At 39.6% G+C, this 25706-nt stretch overlaps 1 protein-coding gene across 1 annotated transcript; it reads right to left on the bottom strand.

The window, feature by feature from the left end:
* OTOL1 (otolin 1) lies at positions 1-25706 on the bottom strand. The gene is made up of 7 exons (XM_065411429.1): positions 25109-25706; positions 22131-23003; positions 10360-10503; positions 6903-7274; positions 4166-4255; positions 2528-2599; positions 1-899 (listed from the first exon to the last, which is right to left on the bottom strand). The coding sequence occupies exons 1-7, from the start codon at positions 25704-25706 to the stop codon at positions 1-3; spliced, it is 3048 nt and encodes a 1015-aa protein (XP_065267501.1).

Genomic DNA, 25706 nt, shown 5'->3' with positions numbered 1-25706 from the left:
TTATGCTAGGGTCTCAAAAATATCATCTGGATACAAAAGAAACCCTGTAAATATGCTGTCATCTTCAGCACTGACATAGATCCCATTCCAATCCCGTCCCACCTCCAACCAAACCTGATCCCCTGCATTTAATTTCAAAATGATCAGGAAAGACGCCTGGTCTATCTCTTGTCCATAAAGTGTTTCACGGGTTTTGACTATCTTCTTGTTTTGAGCCACAATGCTGATTCGAGCAGGCCGCCCTCTGATCGTCATGTGATAAGCAAAGACATACGCTCCAGGAATGCTGCAATTGAACTTGCCTGTAGAAGGATTATAATCTTCCTGGTCATTGTACAAAATCTTGTCAAATTTAATAGGGATATTTGGTGGAGGGAAAGACTTTGACAAGCCGGCACTGAAAGCTGATCTTCGGACTTTTGAGTTATCACCCTTGGAACCTTTGATACCTCTGGAGCCTTTCTTTCCACTAGCTCCTCGTGCCCCTTTACTACCAGGATTTCCCTTTGGCCCAAGAGGTCCCATCACACCAGCTGGTCCCAAGTCCCCTTTTTCACCCTTATTGCCTGGCTCACCCTTTTCTCCCTGTTGTCCATTCATCCCAGGAATACCCTCAACTCCAGTGTCTCCTTTGCTGCCTTTTTCCCCTTTTATTCCAGCTTCCCCTTTTTCCCCCCTCTCTCCTCTCTCCCCTGGCTCCCCACAATGCCCCTTTTCCCCCAGGTCTCCCTTTTCCCCTTTATCTCCATTTTCCCCATCTAGCCCCTGTAAGCCCAGCTCTCCCTTGTCCCCCTTCTCTCCTTTGGTCCCATTCTCACAAGTGTCCCCCTTCACTCCCTTCTGTCCCTTCATTCCAGGAAGGCCAGAGTTTCCTTTATCTCCTTTAACTCCAGCTTCACCTATAAAAAAAGATAGAAATAAAGAGTCACAAGAAAGAATAAAAACCATGCAGCACTACTAGCCTTGGGCTGGTCACTGTGCTAGGTAGGGGCTAGCAGAAGCAGATGTAAATGCCAGGTGCTTGGGGCTAAAAAGAAGACTGTATGTTCCATTCTCAATGTTTTCTTTCTGTTTTCCTCTGGAGTGGGGTGAGTGAGTGGAGAGAGTAATTTGTATGGTGAGTGAGGGGGGCAGTGGATTTGGGGGAGGGGAGTCATCGTGGGCTGAGTGGATTTGATGGGAACAAGTGGAACTGAGGCAAGAGGAGGAAGATGTTGAGAGGAGAGGTTAGAAAAGGGAAGAAGGAGGAGTAAGAAGCTAAGAAGGCTTGGGAAGGAGATTAGAAAACAAGAGAGAACAGGAATAAAAGATGAGGACAGAGAGAGAGGTTGGGAACGTGGAGAAGACCAAAGAGAATGCAACACTGGGTATGTGGGGAGGAAGCTGGCTTGATGGAAAAGAGAGAACCGATGACATTAAAAACAGGGCCAAGGTATATGGAAAGAAAGAGAAAGTGGAATCAAAGAAGAAAAAAGGCAGAAATAGTAAGTTAGTTTTTTTAATGCATTTACCATAAAATTGAGGGGCAACATACAACTGAAAACACTAAATCCACCATATTAAAAGCAATTGATAAAATACTTGTATTCTATACAGGGCAAGATTCTCCAGTGCCATCTATCTGCTGGTGTGGTCTGGCCTTAAAGCCATCTTAACCAAAGGAAGATTGCCCCAGTGTGAGGGTCATCCTCTGGTGGCAAAGTGCCAGTGTAGCAACTCCTACACCACACACTCTCCTGCTGTCAGCGCAGCAGAGAAAAAAGGTTGTGGCTTCAGGAAAGCAGGTGGTCAGGACAACTTTACACTATGCTGATCCTTGGATTGCACCCCAAGACTCCTCTAATGCAGCCCAGGGATGACACACCTGCAAAGAGCAGTTTTAAATCACATTTGCACACATATCCCTGTGCATTCTGTGCCATTAGGCTGCACCAGAGGATCTGATCTGTCTCTGATGAGGTTTTTCCCACTATGGCTGAAAATATCACTGCCAGGTGTGAATTTTATCTCCAGCTCATAAAGTTACTTTTCACTGAAGAATAACTTTTCTTGCCTTCAGAATGCAACAGATTGCAACAAATCCCATCTCCAATACATTTTCCAGGTGGAACATACTCCCCTACAGGAACACTCTCTCTCTCTCTCTCTCTCACACACACACACACACACACACACACAGAGTCTCTCCCTTCCCCCCACCCCCGCCCCACTAGGACAGGCTAAAGTTTATAGTATCTGCACATTTAACAAAATGAAATTATTGAAACTGCACCATAGGTAGACAAGAAGGTAGACAGATAAACAACATAATTCAATATGTAGACTGTGATCTAAATACTGAAGTCCACATTCAGTTCTTACTCAAGCACAGCTCCCACTGACTGTAGTGAGTTTTTCCTGAATGTGGACTGAATAAAAACTAAGTAGTGAAGTCCAGATTGGGGAAAAACAGATTAAATATTAGAAAACCAGATTAAAGAGGAAGATAGATCAATGTTCTTGAGTACTCTGGTGTAGCCTTACGTACCTTGTTCTCCAGGTTTACCTGGATACCCTGGAATTCCATTTGTTCCTTGGTCACCAAGTTCTCCTTTATCTCCTAAGACATTGTTACCATTAATATGCTGCTATGTATATTATTTGTAGCAAAACATTCTTTATGCAGCATGGGGCTTACACCATTTGTGTGTGTGTGTGTGTGTGTGTGTGCGTCACTCTCTCTCCTGTAGTAAAAATGAACTTAAAAAATGACAGTCCTAAGAAGGTTCTTTGGGACCCCTTAACTGAAAACTCCAAAACACCAGCACCCATCAAACTACCCATCGTGTTGTACTTCCATAGTTATCTGGTTCATCTTAATGCCTAAGAAATAAGTAACCATATACAATCAGTAATGTTGGATAGGGAGGGCATTTATTGTCATTTAATGGCCCGATAGAAAAGCTGATAGTCACTAGACTCAGTATTATCATTTTAGTTTCACAGCCCTAGAAAGCATTAGGCAAGAGGGGACATCGTAGCAGTGGACATCAGTTGAATCACACTCTGATGTCTTTTTTTTTTTTCCTGAAAAAATGTTCAAGTGTATTCAGTACTTATTGGCTTTAGCAAAGTATGATGTATGCAAATGCTGTGCAAGCAACCACTTATAGCTCTGCCAGTACAATTCAGTCCTCGTGCACTATTCTAGTACACTAAACCCTTTGGACAAAAACAGGCAATTGATCTGAATTGTGTCCAGTGTGTGGTAGTTTAGTGACATGCAAAGTGAGAACTCTGCGATGACCATCAAACTCATTTTCACTTGAGATCTGAACACAGGTTTCCAGGGCAAATGATTAATTAGAACCAATAACCACACAGACCACCTCTTCATCAGAGGATGGCTTAGAAGAGGATGCACAACCTGACTAGGTACCTATGATTATTGCAAATATTCCGAATGGGACCATGCTTGACTTTTTTCTCACTTTTGTATTGCACACAACTCTCTAAGTTTGTTTCATCTACAGCAACCATCCCTGGGACAAGTGATTATTCAAGTGTAGGTGCTAAGTGTTTAGGGATACTGAAAATCACACAGGTGCAAACAGAGAAGCATCACTCTAAATAACAGTTAGTTTAGTGGACCAACTTTTTAAACATTTTTTTAAAAATGTTTTCTCTATGAGCAAGAAACTTCTAGGCCATACTTAGAGTGATACATGATAGTAGAGTGACCACTGAGGGCCTGGTCCAAAGAATATTAAAGTGAATGGGAGTCTTTGCATGCAGTTACAGCTAATGAATTAAATTCTACTCTCTTGCTGGGTGCAGTCAATTTGGTCTGAGAGATTTAGCTTTTAAAAGCTGCTTCTGTGCCTGCCTGTTGCTTTCATGAAGATCTTTACTACACATGGGCCTGATTCAAAGCCCACTGAGGTAGAACTTCAATGAGCTTTGGATCAGGCTTTTGTGAATATCCATTTTCATTTTGTGCTGTTATAAGCTATTGGTTTACGGTATTACAGGCCATGGGAATTACAAGGTATCAGTTTGTACCAAGACATTTCAATTGCTTTAGAAAATAATTTCTCCTACAATTTTGCTTTATTGGACTGAAAAACATATGAGCAAAAAAAAAAAATCACATGTGCTTTTGAAATGAGCAGCTACTTTTCCTCACCCTTGTCTCCTTTGAAGCCCTTTGGACCTTGAAGTCCAGGAATTCCTGGTAGGCCCTGAGGGCCAGCATCTCCCAGCTCTCCTTTAGGACCTGGAAAATGAGCATTTGAAAATTCATTAGTCAATGGAACTCTATCTTCATAGTGACTGAAAAGGATGAACTTTATAAAGTGACCTATGAATGTTAGTTAGGTAATAAGCCACAAATGATGGGGGGTGCCACATACTGATGGGAGCTTTGTGGAAACAGAGAAGAACTGAGTATTTTTGGGGGGTCATGGGAGTGCTACAAAAGAAGCAGAGCAGGGCTCAGGACTGAGTCATATTTCCTTCACAGATGAAAAACAGTGTAATTGTTCAAAGCCAATTAGGGTGTTTAGCTATACAGCTGAAATTAATGGGAACTGTGTGGCTAAATGCTCTCGTCAGCTATAAAAATCCCCATTTATATTTCATGCTATATCTATTGACTGGTTCATGGACCTTTGTCTTTCACCTAGTGCATAAATCCCCATGCCATTTTTAAGACCTTGATTTTTGAGTTTGGAGGTCTCTTAGCTTGAAAAAGTTGAAAAATAGCTTTCAACTGCTATACAGCTATAGAAGCCCAAATGCATAGATTACATCCGAATTTGTGTGTCCAGTATTTAAATGCACCTGAAGACATCCTATATCTAATTAACTCCACCCTTTCTTTTTTTTTTTTTAATCTGCAAATTCAAGTATGGTAATCGGGCAGATCAGATCCACACATTGTGAGAAACATCAGAAAGACAAGCAAGCAAGATACTCAGTGGTTTAATTTTACAATAAGCTTTAAAAACTTGGGCTAGCTCATGCACATCTGGCCCTGTTCATTATCACAATACAAACAACTTGACATGAGCTCTTCTTCCGTCAGTCCTCAGGAGATGTATACATAGAACTCCCTCTATAGCTAATACAATGTTGTCCCTTATTAACAATAGGAGACTAGAGTCCCTTGAATATAGTATATTTAAAAAGCTCTAGGCTTGATTCTACCACCCTTACTCAGATGAAAAGTATCTCTCTCCAAAAGTAGTGCCATTAAAATGAATGTGAATACTTTATTTTTTTTTATTTTATTTTAATGGAGATATCCCATCTCCTAGAACTGGAAGGGACCTTGAAAGGTCATCAAGTCCAGCCCCCTGCCTTCACTAGCAGGACCAAGTACTGATTTTGCCCCAGATCCCCAAGTGGCCCCCTCAAGGATTGAACTCACAACCCTGGGTTTAGCAGGCCAATGCTCAAACCACTGAGCTATCCCTCCCCCCAGGAAGGGACTTGCAGATTAAGCTCCTGCTCAAAGTAAAGGTGTCAGAATCAGGCCCTATCTGGGTGTGTATTTTAATAATAAAAAGGTTACATAACATACAATATATTAGGTTACAAAATATATAGCTCTTATAAAATATTTATAGGGTATTTATAGAGACTCTGTTGAGCAAATTAATCATATTTAAAATGTGGAGCCTTTATTGTCTTTTGCATTTAACTTCCCTGTTTCCAATAAAGGGTCAGGGATTTTATTATTAAGGATATAACCCTGTAGAAAAACACAAAACTACTTTCAGGTAGCATGAAGGGTCACAAAACCATGCTAAAGGGAATATGTAAAACAATCTGCAACTATTAGAAGACTGTAAACACAAAAGTGCAGGGAGAGGAAATGAGGATATGACAAGGACTAAATGGATCAACGTGAGCAAAGGGAAATTCAGACTGAATATCAGGAACATTTTCCTAGCTACTAAATCATATTTTCCTGTAGAGTAGTCTCCTAAGAGAGGTAGTAAAAGTCTCACTGCTTGGCAGACGTAAAATCAGACTGCAGACACCATGGAAGAAAATATTGCATTGGCTAGTGGAGGGATTGGGTAGACTATCAGGTTTTATCTCTTTTTAAATCTATGCTCTCAGAGTCTGGCAAACCAGGGAAATAAGGAAAATTAAAATTGGGGGGAAGGTTAAAGCTTTTGGGGGTGATCTGTCCGTCTCCGAATGGCCACTCTTTCTCTTTTCCAATCCCAGGTATAACTCCATTATAAAGCAATAAAGATGATGTAAGTACAACAGTCCTTAGTGCACTTTTTGTATAGTCTGTCTGGTATCGATTGTATGCTACCCTCAGTGCAAGGACATTGTTTTCTTCTGTGGGTTGCCTGGTGCCAGCTGCTCTATTAACACTCAGTTAAAAAAAATAATGGAACATAATAATCATACCCTTCTCTCTGTAACAACACCATATATGAAATGTAATATTGCACAGTTTTCTGGGATTTCTAAAATACAAAGGGAGAGAGAGGCAGAGGAAGATGGAGTCTTGTCCAGGAGTTTGTGTGCAACAGTAACTCTGATTCTACTTAGTTTTGAGTGTAAACCTGAGACCTTGTAAGTCCTCTATATGCAGAACACTGATTTTAATTGGAGTTCCACATGTGAGGGACTTACAGATTTGGGCCCTAAGTTAGCATTGTTTTAATGTAGCATTTAAGAATAATTAGATTTTTATCTGATATTATATGTAATACGAATCCATTATGGCCAATCCTCAGCTGGTGTAAATCACCATAGCATGATGTTCCGGCCTGCAAGAGAATTTATTCAAGAATTAATAAAACTGGAGAATCATTGCCACTGTCTTCTTAGTTCATATGCTACAGCTGACACTGCCTCTTGAGAAATGAATAATGATAATAATTGCTTTCCCCTACCTGGCAGTCCATGCTCTCCTGGTTCCCCTTTCTGACCTGACACAGGGGTGCAGCAATCACAGCAATTAAAAAAGAAATCAGCTGTGTCAAGAGTAAAATTTTCAAAAGGAAACAGCGTGGTGGCCGTTCTGAAGGCCGGCTTCAGCGAGGATAACTCCACCGGCATTTCGCTTGTTTCCGATAGTTCTGTGAACGGACTTTCTTCAGTGGGTGGCACAATGGATGTGTCAAGGCCATCAGTGACCTCCATCTCTGGAGACTTTATCTTAGTAAACTTTTCAGCCAGGGTAGCTTTCGCCTCTGTGCGTACAGCAGCAGCAATAAGTATAATGAAGGTGGCTCTGTGCCAAGGTAAATGCCACATTTTTGTAGCTGTAAGAAAAGATTAATGCAATTATAAAGCATTGCAGCAGGTTTCTGGTATTAGCAATTTCCCTGTAAGGTTCACTTGTTTTGCATTCGTTATTGCTTTGCCTGCACTTCTCACTGTTAGCCTTTTCTTTTTAAATCCAAGAGAAGGAGCTTGACATATAAACAGCAAAGAGTAAAAGAGCAAAAGTAAAAATTTTATCAGTTAAGCAGGTTTCTTCTTAATTAAAAACAGCTCACAGCCCTGATCTTGTCAGTTGCTCTATGAGGAGAGGCCCTGGTATCTGTACAGAGCCCCATTGATTTCAGTGGGGGCCCTATGCAGCTACAGGGGCCCTCTACCTAGGCCAACTTCTCAGATTGGCATTGAGTGACATGTGGAAAGTAAAAGAAGTTAAGAGTTCCTGCTGTGCAACCCTGCATTTTATAATGAGTAGATATGTTCCTGTTGTAAAGAGACACAAAAAGACAGTACTGCTAGATGCCCAGCTCTTGGCAATAGTTCCAGAAATCTCAGAGGTTTCAAGTGGGACACACTGGGAGTAGGTAGGCTTTGTCCTAATGCAAGAATTATCTTTGTAACACATGAAGAAAGCATAAATGCCACAAAGTTAGAGAGAGGAATCTTTGATGTCCTGTTAGACACTTTCTATGCCATCTCTAATTTGAAAAGAAAGTTTATTGAAGGTTTTTACATCTCATTATTTTTCTGCTTAGCAACCTAACTGAAGCAATTAGAACACAGTGAAATATCAGTAATTTGAAACTAGCAAAACCAGTCCTTTCTGCTTGAAATCTAGAGTGGTCACACTAACAAAGCTAATGTTGTTTCAAAAGATTCGACCAGAATGAGATATTCTATATTTAAAATGAGAAATAATGTCCGTGGCTAGCACGTTTCCCCCCCACACACACACACCCAGATGTCAAGTGGCATAAAGCTGGCATGATGCAGTACAGAACCAGGTCCTCTAAGTGTGACCATGGCTACCAGTGTTGCCAACTCTGCCAACATTTGGCACCTGTCATAGAATCCCAGTTCCTGGTATCAAGAGATGGCATGAGAATTTTGGCTTTTTAAGTATGTTTTCTAGCCCTTGTTGTGGAGAAAAGCCTGGAGGCAAGAAGGAGTTGGTAGTAGTGGTTTCAGGGCAAGAAGCTGAAGCCTGGCATACATTTCATCACAGCTGGAGGTAGCTGGGCCCCAGCTCCCTGTGAAGGAAAGAGAGAGATGCTGGCAAGCAGTAGCTAGGGAGCTGCAAGAGGAGAGGAGGAAATATATGCAAAAGCTCAGGTGGATCTGAAATTGTGACTTACCCCTGAAATTCTGACTCTCCTAGATGAATAAATACATTTTACTCTTTTAACTCCAATTGCAAACGGTTTTTGGTTTGAATAAGTTTGCCACTAAAGCCATTGCATTCATGGGGGCTTCTGTATCTCTGCAGGTTGCTGGATAAAACAGCCTCCTTCAGATAACCAAAATGGGAAAGGCAAATGGAGAAGGAAGCAGACACCCAAGAACTCTGCTTTTGTGTTATCTGAGCACTTGGGACCAATTCTCTTCTCAATTATACTAGTGTCCCAGTGACTTCAATGTGGGTTATACGAGTATACCAGAGAGCAGAAATTGCCCCTTGGCTTTTTGTCTGTAGAAGATAAATCCACATATTTACAAAGGACTCATGGGTCCTCCCTTCCTCCAAACATCAAGTCTGATTCTGCAAAACACAATCATTTGAGTAGTCCCTCTGATTTCAGTTGGGACTGTTCCAGTTGAATTCCCTGGGATTCCAATGGGACTATGCTTGTCAATGGGGGTTTTCAAGATCTAACCCATAAACCCCTTCCCCAGTGGAGAGAAACAATGAGCTGGAGCCCCAATTTTTTCTGTAGCTTTTCCTGGACCTAATAACACCACAATATGTCTTTAAAAAGCTTGAGAAACATGTGGTGCAAGGGATGGATGATCAAGACCATGCAGGGTGGCTCCAATGAATACAGAAAAGCCAGATTCTGAAGTGTGTGATGTACTGAAATTATTAGAGAGAATTCAATAATGACTTCAGAGTCAAGCACAATTACCCGCTTTGAAAGGCTTTGCTTTAAAGGAATAAGTGGAAACAAAATTACACCCTAAGTATTCAAAGCGGTCTGAAGTAAATATTTCAAAGAAAGTAAGGTTTTCCAATTACATACTCTATCTTGGTCTAAATTTTCATCTTGGTTTCCTTATCTTTCATACGGCTAATTGCTTAAGCAAAGAAGGGGAGCCTAAATAGCAGGGTTGCAAACATTTTCAGAGTGCGGACCACATTTCAAAAGATGGATGGTCTTGTGGACTCCCGCTTTCCTTCCTTTCAACAATTGTGTTGACTACCTCACATCCAATTGGTTATTATAAAGACTATCTCCCCTCTTGCTAACTAATCGTATAACATTGCAGTGGCAACTACAGCAGTTCCTTACACTGAAAGCTAACACTAGGAAAGCGTTTACATATTTTTTGCTGTCCTCAGTATAATAAGGAGTTCTGTCTACAGAAAATTCTGATGAAAACAAAAACAAAATTAATTTTCGTCTAAATTTTCCATGGAAAATTATAATTTTCAGCAAATATTTGAAAACTGAATACTTCAGCTGAAAACCAAAATATTTCAATATAAACATGCTGTATGGTACTTTATGGGAATTGTAGTTCAGGTGCCTCATGCTCCCATTCTCTTCTATAGGCTGGATTCCCTGGACAGACTACAATGCCCATGATTCACCCCTATGTGCCCCTCTGGGGAGTGGATGCACAGTGCATCATAGGACCTGTAGTTCAACTGGAGAATCTGGCCCATACAGAACAATGGAGACATGTAGCAACTGAACTACAATTGCCATAAAGCATAACAGCAGCATCTCTAAATTTTGGTTTTCAGATAGACTCTTTCCATTTGTAGATGTTTGGTTTTTTACAAAAAAAATTCTGCAGAAAGCAGACACTTTTCATGAAAAAATTCCATCAAATTTTCCATCAAAAAATAGTTTAGACAGAACATTTTCAACCAGCCTGACTGTCTAGGTTGACAGGCTGTCTCACCCTTCCACTTGTTCTGTTTCTCTAGCTGCAAACCAGGAGAAGAGCCAGCATCATGTACGCAGTTAGCGCCTCCCAGACCACCAGGCATCTGCCAACAACAGTTTAGGAGCTTCTGGCGTATGTGATGCAATTCATGCAGAAACCCTAAACCAATTATATTTTAATATTATATTAAGGACAAGAAAGAGACTTTGGGTCTCGCTCTAAGGACTAGTGTGTAGCTGTACTGCCCCAGGAGCAGCCAAGGAAGGAATTGTGAATCAGACTCTGTTCCTTCCTTGGTTCCCATTTGTTCCAGAAGGGCAGTAATCTGTTGCTGGTTTAGGTGTGCTGGCTGGCGTGTGGGCAGGTGGACGTCAGAGCCAAAGCTCCACCCATGCCCCACTCTGCCTGCTCACCTGATCTGGTGAAGGATTAATAGACACAGTACCCTGTGTGTCACCCTCAGAGGTTTAGTAGGGAAGGATTCTTACTCCACCCTTACTTACTTTAGTGTTGTCTAAAAAGAGAAAACTGACTAGATAAGGAAATGCTCAGAATGTTTATTTGGTGCAGTGAGTAAAATTCATATTGTCTGATCATGCAGCCATGGCTAGCGTGCATACCTCAAGGGGCAGTCACTGCCTAACGTGTGAGTATGACCTGATCTGACAAGGTACCCTAAAACTCACATAACTTCAGCACAACTTGGGGCCACTCTTCACCTTACAGAAGGCACTCTGCAGCTCCCGGCCCATAGTTACTGTTTCAAAACTTGCTCTGATCATCCCAGGGGAAATAACCTAGAACTGCAGAGCATAAGTACCTCTTAGTGCCCATCTAGTCACAATGCAGTGAGTGGCTTTTGAGCCAAGAGGCTGATAATAATACATTTACCTCAAAGCAGCAGGTTCAGCACCAGCCAAGAACAGAACAGAGGGTGACTGTTTCTAAGATGTTAGCAACAGATTAATGCAAGATGTGAAAGGTCATCAGCCACTTCCTTTTTCAGGATATCTTTGCTACTTTATACTCCGAATGACTCAGAACAATCCATGGCTTTGTACAGAGCACTGTAACTCAGGCAATTAGCAAAGTAATGGTTTGTGTGGTTCATTAGAGCAGAACGTCAATTTAAACACCTGGCAGGAAGCTTTGGAAAACCCATAACTTACAAATGCTACAAACCTGCAACCAGAACAGCAAACCAATAGCATTTACACTGTTAGGTTACTCCTAGGAGCTAGCAAGCAGAACAGTACAATAGTATCTGAATTGTCAGTTCATTTCTGTGCACATTATAGGATCATAAATAAAACATGCAAACTAATATCTGTAAGGTCTAGCTTCATCCCACAAAAGTGAAGAAATACCACGTCACTTGCTGACAGTCTGTCTCTTAGGCATGAGTTTGGGAACACAAAGGCTACAATGTGCATAAAGCATTTATTTTAATTTTTAATTCCATGACTTTTTTTCAAGTTAGATATTAGACTACTTTTAATGTAGTTATTATAACATGAAGAGCAAGAGCTATTATAATAAAGATTAAAAACACCTAGCATGAAATCCTGGCCCCTGAAACCAATGGCAAAACTCCCATTGATTTCAATGGGGCAGGTTTTCACCCCGTAGAGCGTCGGAAGGTATATAAACCTTCATGCTTCAGGGCAAAGCCAACTTCTAAATATAGGACATTAGGAAGAAACTTTAACTTAGATGGTTTTTTTTCCATAATTGCCTAAAGCAGAATTTCCTGCACCTTCCTCTGAAGCAGCTGGTTCTGTCCACTGTCGGAGACAGGATACAGGGCTAGCTGGACCACGGGGCTGATCCACTATGGCAATTTCTGCTTTCCTGTAAAATGTCAGAAGTAGTTGTGATTTATTTTTATTTCTTATTTAAAAATCTGAATGGCATGAAATATATTTAATTCATTGCCAAAATAGCTTCATTATGCCAAGTTGCCAAATTGTAGCCTAATTATCTTTAGGAAAAAAATTTAATTTTTCAAATCAAATTCATTTGAGAGTTTGACAGGCACAAAGAGCATCTGTGACTATTTCTAAAAACAGAGATACTGTACATTTAAGTGGCCAAATTCAAATGAATGGGTTTACATGATAGTATAACATAATAAAATGAATACAAATAAAATAAATTGCCTAGATGCTCTGAGCTTGTATATGTTTCAGCTAGTGGTGAATTTTAAAGTCTGAGTTTTACACCCTTGAAAATAGGACTGATAATTAGACTGCTGAACCCTGTGTTATAGTGGGCAAAGGTGTCACTAAAATAAAGACTTTAATATATGTAAATACATTTTAATAAATGTGAAATTGTTCGTTTTTCATTATATTAGATTTCTTTCCAATTGCTCTAAAATAATTCACTCTAATATACTCACTTGACGTTTATATTTCACAATAGACCCAAACTGAGAGCAATTATTCTTCACTGAAATGATGTCGAGTTTAGCACATCTATCCTTTATTGGGTCTAAATGGCCATGAAATGTTAGCATATGTCTCACAGCTGTACACTCGTAATGCAACTGTGCTATTGTTTTTGTCCCTGAATAACTGAATTCAGATATTCTAGTTCACAACAGAAGTTTATCCACAACCAAAAGACTTCAAATAATGGGCAGATGGCTGTGTTTCTTTGTTGCTTGAATAACATTTTGCGCTTTTATTCTGGGGGGTGGGGGAGTAGAACAGTCTTCTCACAATTACACATTCATTAAATACACTAGGATTTTTTGAGGTAAATTATACTGACAGTACCTTTTAAACTCCACAATTTCATTGCAAAAGCCATACTGAAGATAAAGTGAAGCAATGTTTATTATCTCCTACCTTATGAATGTTTCCTTTATCAGGAATACCCGCCCAGGATGGCACATTGGAAAAACCAATCTTATTCTCAATCAGGCAGTAATCTGTTTTATTTCTTTAATTACTTTTATTGTAACCAATGAGATGGGCCACTCTGACAGAGAGAAAGTGGGATTGGTGAATTCTCCTCAAAGTAACTAGAATGACACTGAAATTTGAGGAAATGCAAATGTTGCCCGCAGGCTGGGACACTGCTCTTCACCTGGCCCTTTTCTGGCTGCTCTCCAGGCCCCTACTACCAGCCTACCGAGCATAAAGGATTCTCCTTGCCCAGCAATGCTTTTCGGTGATTTCAGAAGATGCTTGCACAATCCTTTATGCTACTCCAGACAGATCGGAATTTATGGCATGCTATTCACTACACCCCAGGGTCAGATGAGAAGAGCAGAAGGAAAGAAACACTTTGAGATTGTTCATGATGAGCAGTGTGACAGATGCAACGCCACTCCTCACTCAAGTCCCAGGTGAAAACCTGGCTGCATTGAAGTCAATGTGAATTTTATCATTCACTTCAGTGAGTCCAGGATTTCACCCCCAGGATTTAACAGTCCCTGAGATTTTCTAGTTAGGTATGTGTAGGGGTTTGCAAAGTAAGGGAATGGTCTTGTTTATCTTAACCCCACCATCTTTCAGTGTCTACAGGAAAGGTGAAGAAATAAACTGTAGAGTGTGCGTGGGTGTAAGAAAGACAGTGAGAATAAGGCAAAAATCTCACATTTCCTAATGTGTTGGCAAGTCTGGGCTGGTGAAATGTGTCAGATTGACAGCTCTAGAGGATGAAGTACGCACCACAAAACAGGTGCGGCCCAGGCAGGTCTCTTTTCTAATGTCCAGTGGCTAACCCAGGGGGCTACTGAAATCACGAAACCTGGGTTCTATTCCTGACATTCCCACAGACTGGTTGTATGACCTTGAGCATGTCACTTCACCTCTTTGTGCCTCAGTGTCCATAGACAGTCATTATACTTACCCTACTTTGTAAAGTGCTCTGAGATCTAGAGAGGAGAAGTGCTCTATAAATGCTAACCAAGTTACGTGCTTTTGCCCTTAGCAAGAGGGATCACCTCTAGGGATGGAATGGTAGTATAGTTTTCACACCTTGTCTCTTTCCTGTACATATACAAGCCAGAAATATATTTCCAACATCCAAATTGTTTAGAAGATCCATAGATAACTGTCATAAACAGGGCCTCTCACTCTATTGTAATATTAGGAAAGTGTCATTTACAGCAGAAGCCACTTAAATGTTAATATTTGCCAATTGTCATCATGTAGCAACTGCAAATATATTGTTACATATATAGCAAAAAGGTGTATCTCAGCTACCACTGTATACTCCCATTAGCAAACGGCAACTACTATAAATGCATTCACTTGAATACTTTTATGTTTGATTTTGGATAGATTCCAATTCCTGAAACTATTTGTTTTAGTGGAATTAGCTTGGATTTCTCATACAGTACTATCCTCAGAGGGGTTTTTTAGATGGGGAGTTGTGAGTTGTTTTTGTTTCTTTTGGTTTGGTTTGCTTTTTGCCTTTAATCCCCTGAGCCTTCTGACTTTCATTCTGATAGAAGAAATTTCATGTGTTTCTTGGTATATGTTATGTTCCATCAGAATCATTTTACTTTGGAGCAGTTTGGAAAAATTTAACTTGTGTTTTTGTATTGGGATAAATTATTAGATACTTTTGGTCTAACTATGTATGGAAAATGTAATATACAATATATTCACTTTGGATTCCTTCTTGTACCCTCCTTAGTTTCCTCAGTTCTTATATTCACATATATTTCCACTTTCTCTCTATAACCAATTTTCATCTATTTTTAGCAAAGTCCATGATTCTAATATAATCATTTTCCTGCTTAAGACTCTTTCATGATTTTCTCCAATAACACTTGGCAAGCTGACAAATAAGAATACCAATTACAATAGCAATATATTTTATTGATTTAGGACCCAATTTCTCTATTGCAATAGGAACGGGATTGAATGTCAAGTCAATTGATTGTAAAAATATGTATTTTTGGTCATGTCAGAACTCACATTTCTCCTTTATCATCAACTTCCAGGGCTCGATCCTGCTCCCATTGTATTAGCTGAACATTTTGGCATTCACCTGGAATAGGTTTGGGCCATCAATATTTGCAGAGAAAATTAGTTTTGAATTGGTTTAAAGATGTTTAATTCCTTTTTGTTTTTCCTTCTCCAAACCCAAAACTGCCTTTATAAAGAGTGGTTTCCCTTTCCCTTAACACAAGGTCCATTTTGGTGCTCTCGTTGTTTTAAATTTTGGAAACTGCATAGTTCACCAATCATGTTTGTTCATTTTAAAAGGGAAGCTAAAGGTGGTGTCTCAGTGATATTATACAGCATTGTGCCTTTAAGTAAAGACAGGACAGACTTAGAGCAATGGAGGGTTCAATGTGACTAGGCCAGGAGACTTGATGTTGGAAACAAACTCTGGCAGCAAGAATTTTTAGTTTCTCAGCAATGCTTTTCAACTGAAAAAGTCAGACTGATAAGAGATGTAATTAACAGCCAGGATCCCAACGGTTATTGCTTGTCTCATGATGTTTAGATTGCATGTGATTCACTGTTTTTCATAAATACACAACTAAAGTTCATATAATTTTACATGCTAATTTTCGTATTTTATTTGAATGTTCTCACTTACCCTCATTGCCAAAGCCAAAAAGTCAGCTACTGATTAGGCACCTGTTCTGAAAATAAAATGGTGGAAGTGAAGAAAACCTCACCAGCATACAACAAATACAGGGCATGAAACACTGAATAATTGCCCTGTTCTATTCAGTCCCTCCTACGCATCTGGTACTGGCCACACTCAGAAGACAGGATACTGGGCTAGATGGACCATTGATCTGACCAGTATAGCATTCTTATGCTCTTTTTACCCTTTGCAGCAGCTGATGCCTTTCATCATTGCTTCTAGCAAAGGAAATTAAGCAGCCAGAGCAACACAGTCTTTCACAATTATTGTGCAAACCGTGGGTCTAATTCTGTTATGTTTATTCACTCCGAGCATTACCAATCACTGGGGCAAATTGACCCTTCCCACATTAAAAATTGTGGGAGAATATTTTTTACAAGTAAATTCTCATGTGAATTCCCAAGTGACGATTACTCCACATTGTCCCATCATACCGATCCCATGGGATCCATACAGAAGCCCTCATCCCCTGCTTCTGCCCCAGCTGTCCATTCCACAAACTTTCTGGCTGCATGGTTCTATTGGAGTCACTCTACACCAGGGCATAGTGGCTCCTGGGGATCCTCAGTGGGGCCATAGCCTTGAAATGTATTACCATAATCAGGTAAGATCTGCAGTACTGGCAGGGATGGCATGAGGATGTTCTGCCTACCCTCCAAGCCTGTGTGGTGTATTAAAAATTGTGTTAAAATTATAAGCTATCACTTTACATTTAGAAGAGGTTTCCTGGTCCTGCTTGCAGGCTAGGGAGCTTGGTAGGGAAGTGTGCAATCTGGGTTTTGTACAATCAGTCTGCAAAGAGCCAGCCTAGAGCAAGGCCAGTTTTATTATGGAAGTTGAGTTAGGGAGCAGCCTGTTTTGTCTCAATGTGTTGATGGTGATGGTGTTTTTTTCTTGTGTGTTAGGGTTCTGGATTCTAAGAAATAAATTAGTGTTATATTGCAACCTTCCAAAAAGTGTAGTTTATGTTAACAGCCTGCACCCTCCTTTCCCCAGTCCACATGGATAGGTCTCCAGGAGGTCTAGATGGTATGGTGCCAAAAAAGTGGCTGAGATCCACAACAGTGTGGAATGAGGTGATCTTCAATCTGGCCCACTGGTACAGCCCTGAAATAAAGAACTACTCAATATCAGTATGGGTGGTGGGATATTGTGTCTAAATTTTTATCTATAGCAATAGCTCTTTGGAATTTTGTCCAGAGAGCATAGCAGGTTAACAGAGGGTATGTCTACACAGCAAAGAAAATCCCGCAGCTGGCCCGTGCCAGCCAACTCAAGCTCACGGGGCTCAGGCTACTGGGGTGTTGCATTGCTGTGTAGACTTCCGGGCTTGGGCTGGATCCCAGGCTCTAGGACCCTGCAGGGGTCCTCATCCTGGTGAAAACAAAACCAGAAATTAATTTCATGTAATGATTCAGCATTTACTGTGTTACAGTACATTCAAAATTCAGTTTGGCCATTGGACAAGAAAGAATGAGTTTGTTTCAGACCTTCTTAAAGTTAACAATCAATTCTCCTTTGATAAAAGCTGCTGGAACTGTAATCTTCCTCTATCTATTTGTAATTTAAACATTACCTTTTCTCTCCCCAACACACACACTCTATGACTTTTAGCAATAAAAAAAGCTCAGCACGTTATTAAACATACCAGGCCATATTGATTCATCCGTTTTTCAGATGATGTCTGAAAATCTTTGATGTCAAAGAGGAGTTTTGCTGTAAAATCCACTATAACCCACTCTTAGCCCACACTTCCTGACAATATCACAGAATAACCACTAGGAGCGACACTAAAAGTTAATGCTTACTAAGCTGAAAATAGGACTAAGATCCTCAACCCAACAAGGTCAGTTCATTTTTAATAATATTGGTTTGTGTATCCATTAATCAGTCCCAATTCTGCATATTTTAAATTGAAATTCAAAATATTTAAAACCTGACGAGACAAAGGAAGGGTGTATGTGAACTGCAGACAAGCTGCATCGTTTCATAGGGGATTAGGCCTTCATAAAGGGATATATTCTGTTCTCAGTAACACTGTTATAAATCCAGAATGACTCTGCTTAAATGCTTTCGAAGGTAACTGATTTACACCGGTATAATAGAGCAAAATATGGCCCAGAGTCTGCAACATTTTGCAATCTTTACATTCTATTTTTTTTTTGCTATCAAGTTTTTAGATTCTTGCTCTGCTTACGGACAGCAGTGAACAGGAAGAGGATTGACAACATACTATGGGCCCAATCCTGCCAACGCCCACATGCCTCCTGAGAGTTGCTGAGCACTCCCAACTTTCATGGAAGCCAACAGGCAGGAAGACCTCAGCCCCTGACAGAATGAGATACAATGGCACCTGGAAAGTTTGTAATTTCTTTTTAATATGTTGTACATTTTAACATTTTTTAATTGCACTCTATTGTATTCTTCTGTATGGAAGGACCAAAAATAACAGGGAAACCAACAAAATTAGACTGTTTTGCCAAGTATTTCTCATTAACCACAATGATAAATTTCCTGGATTAAGGAAGAAAATTACTTGTCTTAATAGAGTCCCATTCTACAACTGGAAGCCAAATAAAATATAACAAATACAAAAAAATAAAACAGTGTTGGTACAAAAAGGGTAATTTGCACTCGTAATTTGAAATGAAATTGTGTGCATTAGTTTAATCAACTGCATTACAATTACAATGAGTATTTGGGTCAAAACATTTAATTGTTTCTTGAATGTTACCAAAGTTACTCATGTATTTTAAATGTCTTGGAAAAGGCTAGGTTCAGCTGATGACTCATTTCTTTCTGCTTTCTTTAAAAAAAAAAAAAAAAAAAAACTACTTAGTTCAAATAACCTTACGGTGTCAGTGTCTAAAGGAAGGCAGGAGTTATAATTGTTTCCATTGTTTAACAACTCAGCATTATAACACCACATGTATAATAGTGTGACAGCAAGCCCTTTCAGAGCCTTTTATGTATTATTATGAAGGGGCTGCACAGTACAATGGTCATAAGAGGTTGCTTTGTCTATTGCTGCACCAGTTCTGGTATAATAGAGCAGTTCTGTGAATTATCATGGACCAGATCTTTCAATCCTTATTCTTGCAAGTAGTCCCACTAATATCAATGGCTCAGATCAACCACCAACACCTGGATTTTGGATGGGCCCTGATCCTGGTCAGAGCATGCCCTACCAGATCAGACGCAAAAGGCAAGATATCTTCCCCTGGTTTGATGATCATGCTGGGGCTTAGGCAGATAGGCATCCAGATGCTTAGAGTGAGGCATTGTGTGCATGCCCGGAGGCAGAAACATAGGTGCTTAGGGAACTTTTACCACAAAAACATAGGCACCAAGTGAGTTCAGGCACCTACAGGATTATGCGGCAGATGAGCATGGGTTTTGAAGATCTCAGCAGTGCCTAAATCCAGGGTTTAGGCACCTAAATTCCTTTGTGGATGTGGGTCAATGGGACTGCTTATATCAGTAGAAGATAGCAGCATCAGGCCTACACTGGAGAACTTGTCACATCTGTTCAGTCAGGAGCTACACATCAGGAAACGGCTATCAAATTGGTTGTAATAAAATCCTTATGTTGGTTTCAAATCAGAACCCTTCAGAAGGAAAATAACTTATTCAACAGTGCAACTTTTTAAATCAAGATTATTGCCACTTACAATGCTACCTGTGTATTCACCAAAGCTACTCTTTCCTGGCTTCCAGTCTAATGCCATATTTATGCATGTAAAGGTTAGAGCATTATCTTTGCTACAAAGACAGCTTCAATCTCTTGTTGGTATTTGCTTAAATGACTTGAATGCTGTCTGTGTGGGAGCTGAAAGACTATTACTTGGTTCTGTGACAATTTCAGGTGCGTCGGTGAATGGGAGATTTTCTCAGTAAGTCGACTGCACATTACCAACAGCAACTGATATGATGCAAAACTCAGAATGTGTCTTTGTTTTCATGCTAAGCAGTAATTATTGAATTTTAGGCACAATTTGGAGAGCCCAGAGGCTGAGCATGTAAATTAATGTTTACCTTCACTTACATCACTTTCTTTATTAATATAATTTAGAATTCACATTTAACTGATATAAATGATGCATGCAGGCCATGAAATGCCTTAAAGTATATACCCACAGACATTGCTAGCATCATGCATTTCCACAGGGATAAGCTGAGATTTGTAAAGCTGACTAGGAGATTTAGGCACACAATTCCTATTTAAATGAGTAGTAGTTTTGTGGCTAATCACCTATTCATCTTTGAAAAATCTCAACCTATGCATCTGTTTAATCACAAATATCCCAATAAAGAGTGCTTTGTGAAGGAAACTAAGGCTACCGCAAAACAAGAAACAAATAACTTTTTATTTTATCTAGTATAAAAATAAATGTTTCTTTTTTTAGCTAGTTGTGTGTCTCAGTAAGAATCCAAGGCAGAACAAAATAATTCAAACTATTGTTTATTTGCACAGCTAAATAAAGATCAAATAATGTACACAAGGTTATGCCTAAGTAACATTAAGGGCCACTCTGCATTACTTCCAGCCCCTAAGAGTTTTTGATGCATCAGGAAATCAGGGTCAGGTTAAAAGATTGTGACAGACCAATAAAAGCAAGGAAACACAAACCTAAAGGCAAAATCAGCTCTTTGCAAGCCCTAATACGCAAGCTGTCCACCCCCCTTGACTTTCAGACAGGAAGAGAAAAAGAGGGACACCCCTAGCAATTCCCAATTCTCCCTCTCCCTCCACGGGTAGATTTTTTTTCAGGGGTGTTTGGGGATGGTTGAACTTAAATAAGGTTTTCTGGATGCTCTTTCTTCCACTACAACTTCACACCTAATTCCTGTTAGGAGACTCATGGGGGTAACTGATGCCTTTAGGGCTGAGAGGGAAGGGCAGGATGTATGTTGCTGCCTGAGGCAGGGAACATAACTATCGGGGCTATTCACAGTACTAACCACTATGCCGAGGAGGAGCTGTTTGCAAGATCAGGCCTATGGATGGCATTTTTTAAACAGATTAGAACAGTTCGAATATATTTGGTATTAATGCCAGCAGCCAGATCAATAAAGGAGACACAGAAGGTTCCTCTAGAAGTGGTTTCACTTCTACTTGTTCCCTAAATGTAAAAAATTAAATTGGAAAATTGCATTTACAGGCACAAAGAAACAAAAAAACTAGCACAAAAAATAGAAAAAAGGTGAATAACTGAACATGATAGAAAATAGGCCAGGATTTTTGTTAAAACGAATTAAACAACAAGGATGCTAAATGGACAAACATCAAGAAACAAGTAAATCCAGCAAGATAAAAAATTCAAAGGAAAATAGGCAAGGAGATGAAATAACAAAGAAAACAAAACAAAAAAAGATGTTGAAGGTAGAGCTGGGTGGTTAATTGTTTTCTGCAGAACATTTTGAAATATTTTCATTTTTTTCAAAATTTCCCACAAAAATGTATTCATTTTTTGACAGAAAACCCAATTTCAGTTTTCACAAACTGAAACATTTTCTGTTTTTTCTGCCTTCCCCCCACACACCTTTTTTCCTTTTACACACCCTTTTCCAGAGGCAATGTCACAAAAATGTTTTCGCTTTTACATTGAAAAACTGAAACATTTTGACGGAAATGAAAATTTTCTGCTAAAATGTTTGATTAGAAAAACTACTCATTTAGACCAGCTCTCGGTGCACCCTTTCTACCACTACTGTCCATATTATAGTATAGTATCTTTTAAGAATCTGATCCTAGATTCTGTGATTGTAAACGTCTTGGGGCAGGGACCAGTGCTTTTAAATTTCTGCAAAATGCACAGGACACATTTTGGTGCTACATAAAGAATTCACAACAGTGATAATAATGCCCTTGCTGAGGTAGAAGAAAAAGAAATTACACCCATTCATAGATTCCATAAACAGAATTTGAAGTTAAATGAAATAGAGTGAAATGTACAAATATGTAACATATTACAAACAAGAGCAATTTGTCTTTGTGATCTGAGTTGACACTGTCAATAATTGGCAGTTTATAATTACAGCATATGTGCCTTATCCTGCAGAGTGTTGGATGTCCCCTGATCCTATGTTTAAGTACTGCAGGAACCACATCTACAGTATTTTATATGATTTTGAAATTTTCTAGTCAGGGAATACCAGAAAACCTGAAAATACAGAATCAGTGGTTTCATCAGCTATCAGGCCATTTTGAGATGCATTCAAAATCTGGAGCCAAACTTTATCATCTTCATTAAGATGAATAAATATAGATCCAGAAACCTGACACACATTATATGCAGCTTGTTTGACAGGTCTTACACTGGACATTTGTAGAATTCTTTTACCATTGTGGAAAAGTGCACCCCTCAGTGATTTGCTGGAAACACTCACGTGGTAACTGAAAGAGTAGATGCCTCCAGTGCTGGCTACAAACACACCTGACTCCACATTATATGCTTCATTTTCATTAAGGAAAATTTTATCAAATCTCACTGGAGACCCTGGTGGTGGGAAGCTGTTTCTTTTTTGAAGACCAACGGAGAAAGCTGTGGTGTCACTTTCTTTGCAATCTCCCTTCTGTCCTTTTTCTCCTTTTCGTCCTGGAAGTCCAGATGGCCCATGTTTTCCAGGATGACCCATTTTTCCATAAACCCCAGAATCTCCTTTAAGACCTGGAGCCCCCTGGACTCCTGGTGGCCCTGCATATCCCTTTGGCCCCCTCTTACCTGTTTGCCCTCTTTCTCCTTCATGCCCCTTTTCTCCAGGACTCCCACTCGGTCCAATATCACCTTTTGGACCCGATTTTCCACACTCCCCTTTGTCTCCCTTAGGTCCTTGAGGACCTCTAGAACCAGTGCTTCCAGCATCACCTTTATTGCTGTTTGGACAGGAAGAAGACCGACCTTGTTCTCCTTTCTGACCAGGAGGCCCTGGTTTACCTAGATCACCTTTGGATCCTTGATTACCCTTTTCTCCCTTTAGTCCTTGTTGTCCAGTTTCTCCCAAGGGCCCTTGTACTCCTTTTTTCCCTGGGTTACCTACAAAGAAAACAGTTGTATTTCAGATATTACCATCCTATATATGCTCTTTGTCAAGTGTGAAATGTCCCAAACAAACATAAAATTCCATATCAGAATGTTCACTTGACATTTTCATTTTATAATGGTCATTCTATACTGTGTGATTATAGAAAGCTAAGCTGTAAATTTCCTATGTGAAAAATTACCCATTTGATATATTTTACAATAGACAAATATTTAAAAGAATGAAAAGTCTTATCACCTCATGCTATTTGTCATTTGTACATTACCCCACCTTTAAAAAAAATACAAAAAAACCATTTTGTTAGATTAAGGACATAATTTTAAAAATATGTGTGTTTATGTTTTTAAAGGTTCTGAAGATGAAATTTAAATTATGTAATTTAGAGATGGGTCAAAGTTCAAATCTGGATCTAAACTTCTCCAAAATTTAAGTGCGCTGGATCCAGAGGTGTAGATTGGAGCCATCTCTAGTCTGATGTTAAGGTTTCATGCTATATAGTGAACTATAGCATTTAGGAGTGGTCATCATGCCATCTCAAAAGAACACATAGTAGTGGTGCTACTTGATGAGCTACACAATTAAAGATGGTCAGCCGCTCCATTCTGAAATCATTTGCAGGCTTTAATGACCTATATAGGATTTAAATCAAGGCTAAGGGGCCTGATCCTCTAAAGTAGGGGTCGGCAACCTTTCAGAAGTGGTGTGCCGAGTCTTCATTTATTCACTCTAATTTAAGGTTTCGCTTGCCAGTAATACATTTTAATGTTTTTAGAAGGTCTCTTTCTATAAGTCTATAATATATAACTAAACTATTGTTGTATATAAAGTAAATAAGGTTTTTAAAATGTTTAAGAAGCTTCATTTAAAATTAAATTAAAATGCAGCGCCCCCCGGACCGCTGGCCAGGACCCGGGCAGTGTGAGTGCCACTGAAAATCAGCTCATGTGCCGCCTTTCGCCTGCATGCCATAGGTTGCCTACCCCTGCTCTAGAGGCTTACACACATTAGTAGCTTTAAACATTACCTATTCATGGGATGACACATATGAGTAAATGTTTGTAAATTTTTAGAGCCTGGACTTGCAAACATAGGCTCATCCTTGATTTTTCTTTTTAATACAACATTCGAAAAATTTGGTATATTGTGGTGACAAAAAAGTTACATTAAACAAGTTTTTTTAGAAACATTTTTTATTTAGAAAAGAAATTACTGTTCATGTGGAGTAATCTTTAAAAACAATTCCAAAGGGTTTCTTGTTGGCTGCAATAAGGATAAATCCTCTAATTTTTCATGCTATCGTAATTTTGTTTATCAAGGGGAGAATAGAACCAGTACAAAAACTGCACTGATACAAAAGAATATGCCCAGATATTATCCTGTATTATGCCTAAAATTTTCTAAATTTGCTTAATGGTACCTTAGTTGCTCCTAAATGTGGATTTATTACACGTGTTAAAGTGTAATAGCTAGAAAGGTCCAAAAGCTACAATTTACTAACTCCCTAAATGCTTCTTTACATGAAATACTTCATGATAGCCATTTCAGTCTATTGAATCAATAGCTCTAGTCTTGAAGAATCCCTAAATACATATTTAAAGTATCAGTAAATTGTGTTTATTTATACACCAGATAGCAATGATTCCAAATGAACCATTATGACTCATCATGCTGAATCTCATATACTTCTAGAAAGGTTTGCACTTTTCTTAGCTACCATTAACAATGCTAGATGTGCTATAAACTAACACATGCGCACATACATGTGATCAGTGACAGCATGAGTTTTGACACAAAAAAGCCAGTGCAATCAGGATGGTCCTCAGCTTGTCCGAAGGTGTCTATTGCAGGTACAGCAAGAATAGCAAATTAGCACACAACACTGTGTGTGACATGTGATACAGTGGCTAGGCACAATAGGACAAGGCAGGTTTTGTTTTGTTTACATTCTGTAGTTTCATGCACAGTCAGTGCATAAGCAAGCACAGAATCCAGATTTGTAGTTGCTGAGCATGATACTGATGCATCTGCTTTTACCTAGGAAATAATTGAGCTCATTTGAAAAATGTAGCTGACAAAAGGCATTAAGTGATAAAATTACCTGGATCCCCTTTTTCACCCCGTTCTCCCTTTTGTCCTTCAGGCGCAGGACTGTCACAGAAGCACTGTTTTCCTGCTGCACTACTGTTTTCCTTTGATGTATTAATGGAGAAAGAAGCAAAGTGATCATCAAATACAATGCTTTCATTAGCACCAAGTAATGGGATTAAGATGGTATTGTTTTCCTCCTCTCCTCTAAGATCAATTGTTACTGAAAAAGTGTTCTCAGTTTTTGTGTTGGTAAATACTTCTGAACTGACTGGTTGTTGAGGGCCAGTAGAAGTGGGCTTCAGCTCTTGAAGGTTAATGTTATTTTCCACTCCACCTGCCTCATTGTTAAAGAGAGAGGTTGCTGGGGGTGTTACAGCATGCTGGGAACTTACATGAGTTCCAACATCTGCGACTGGATCAGTTTCATTTGTCCCCAGGTCTGGAACAGCGGGAACAGTAGATGCTTGTTTAGGATCTTCAGTTTCAGCAGCACCATTGAGGGCATCCATTGTGAATAACTGGTTGGGAGCTAGACTGAAGATAGTTGTAGATGCTACAGGACACCAGACACTGCACAGCAGAGCCTGTGTCAGGAGTGTAGAAATCAT

Source organism: Emys orbicularis, chromosome 9 (assembly GCF_028017835.1).
Source record: "Emys orbicularis isolate rEmyOrb1 chromosome 9, rEmyOrb1.hap1, whole genome shotgun sequence".
Classification (NCBI taxonomy): domain Eukaryota; kingdom Metazoa; phylum Chordata; order Testudines; family Emydidae; genus Emys; species Emys orbicularis.
Note: the sequence above shows the minus strand (reverse complement) of the source record. Positions and strands in the feature narration are given on the sequence as shown.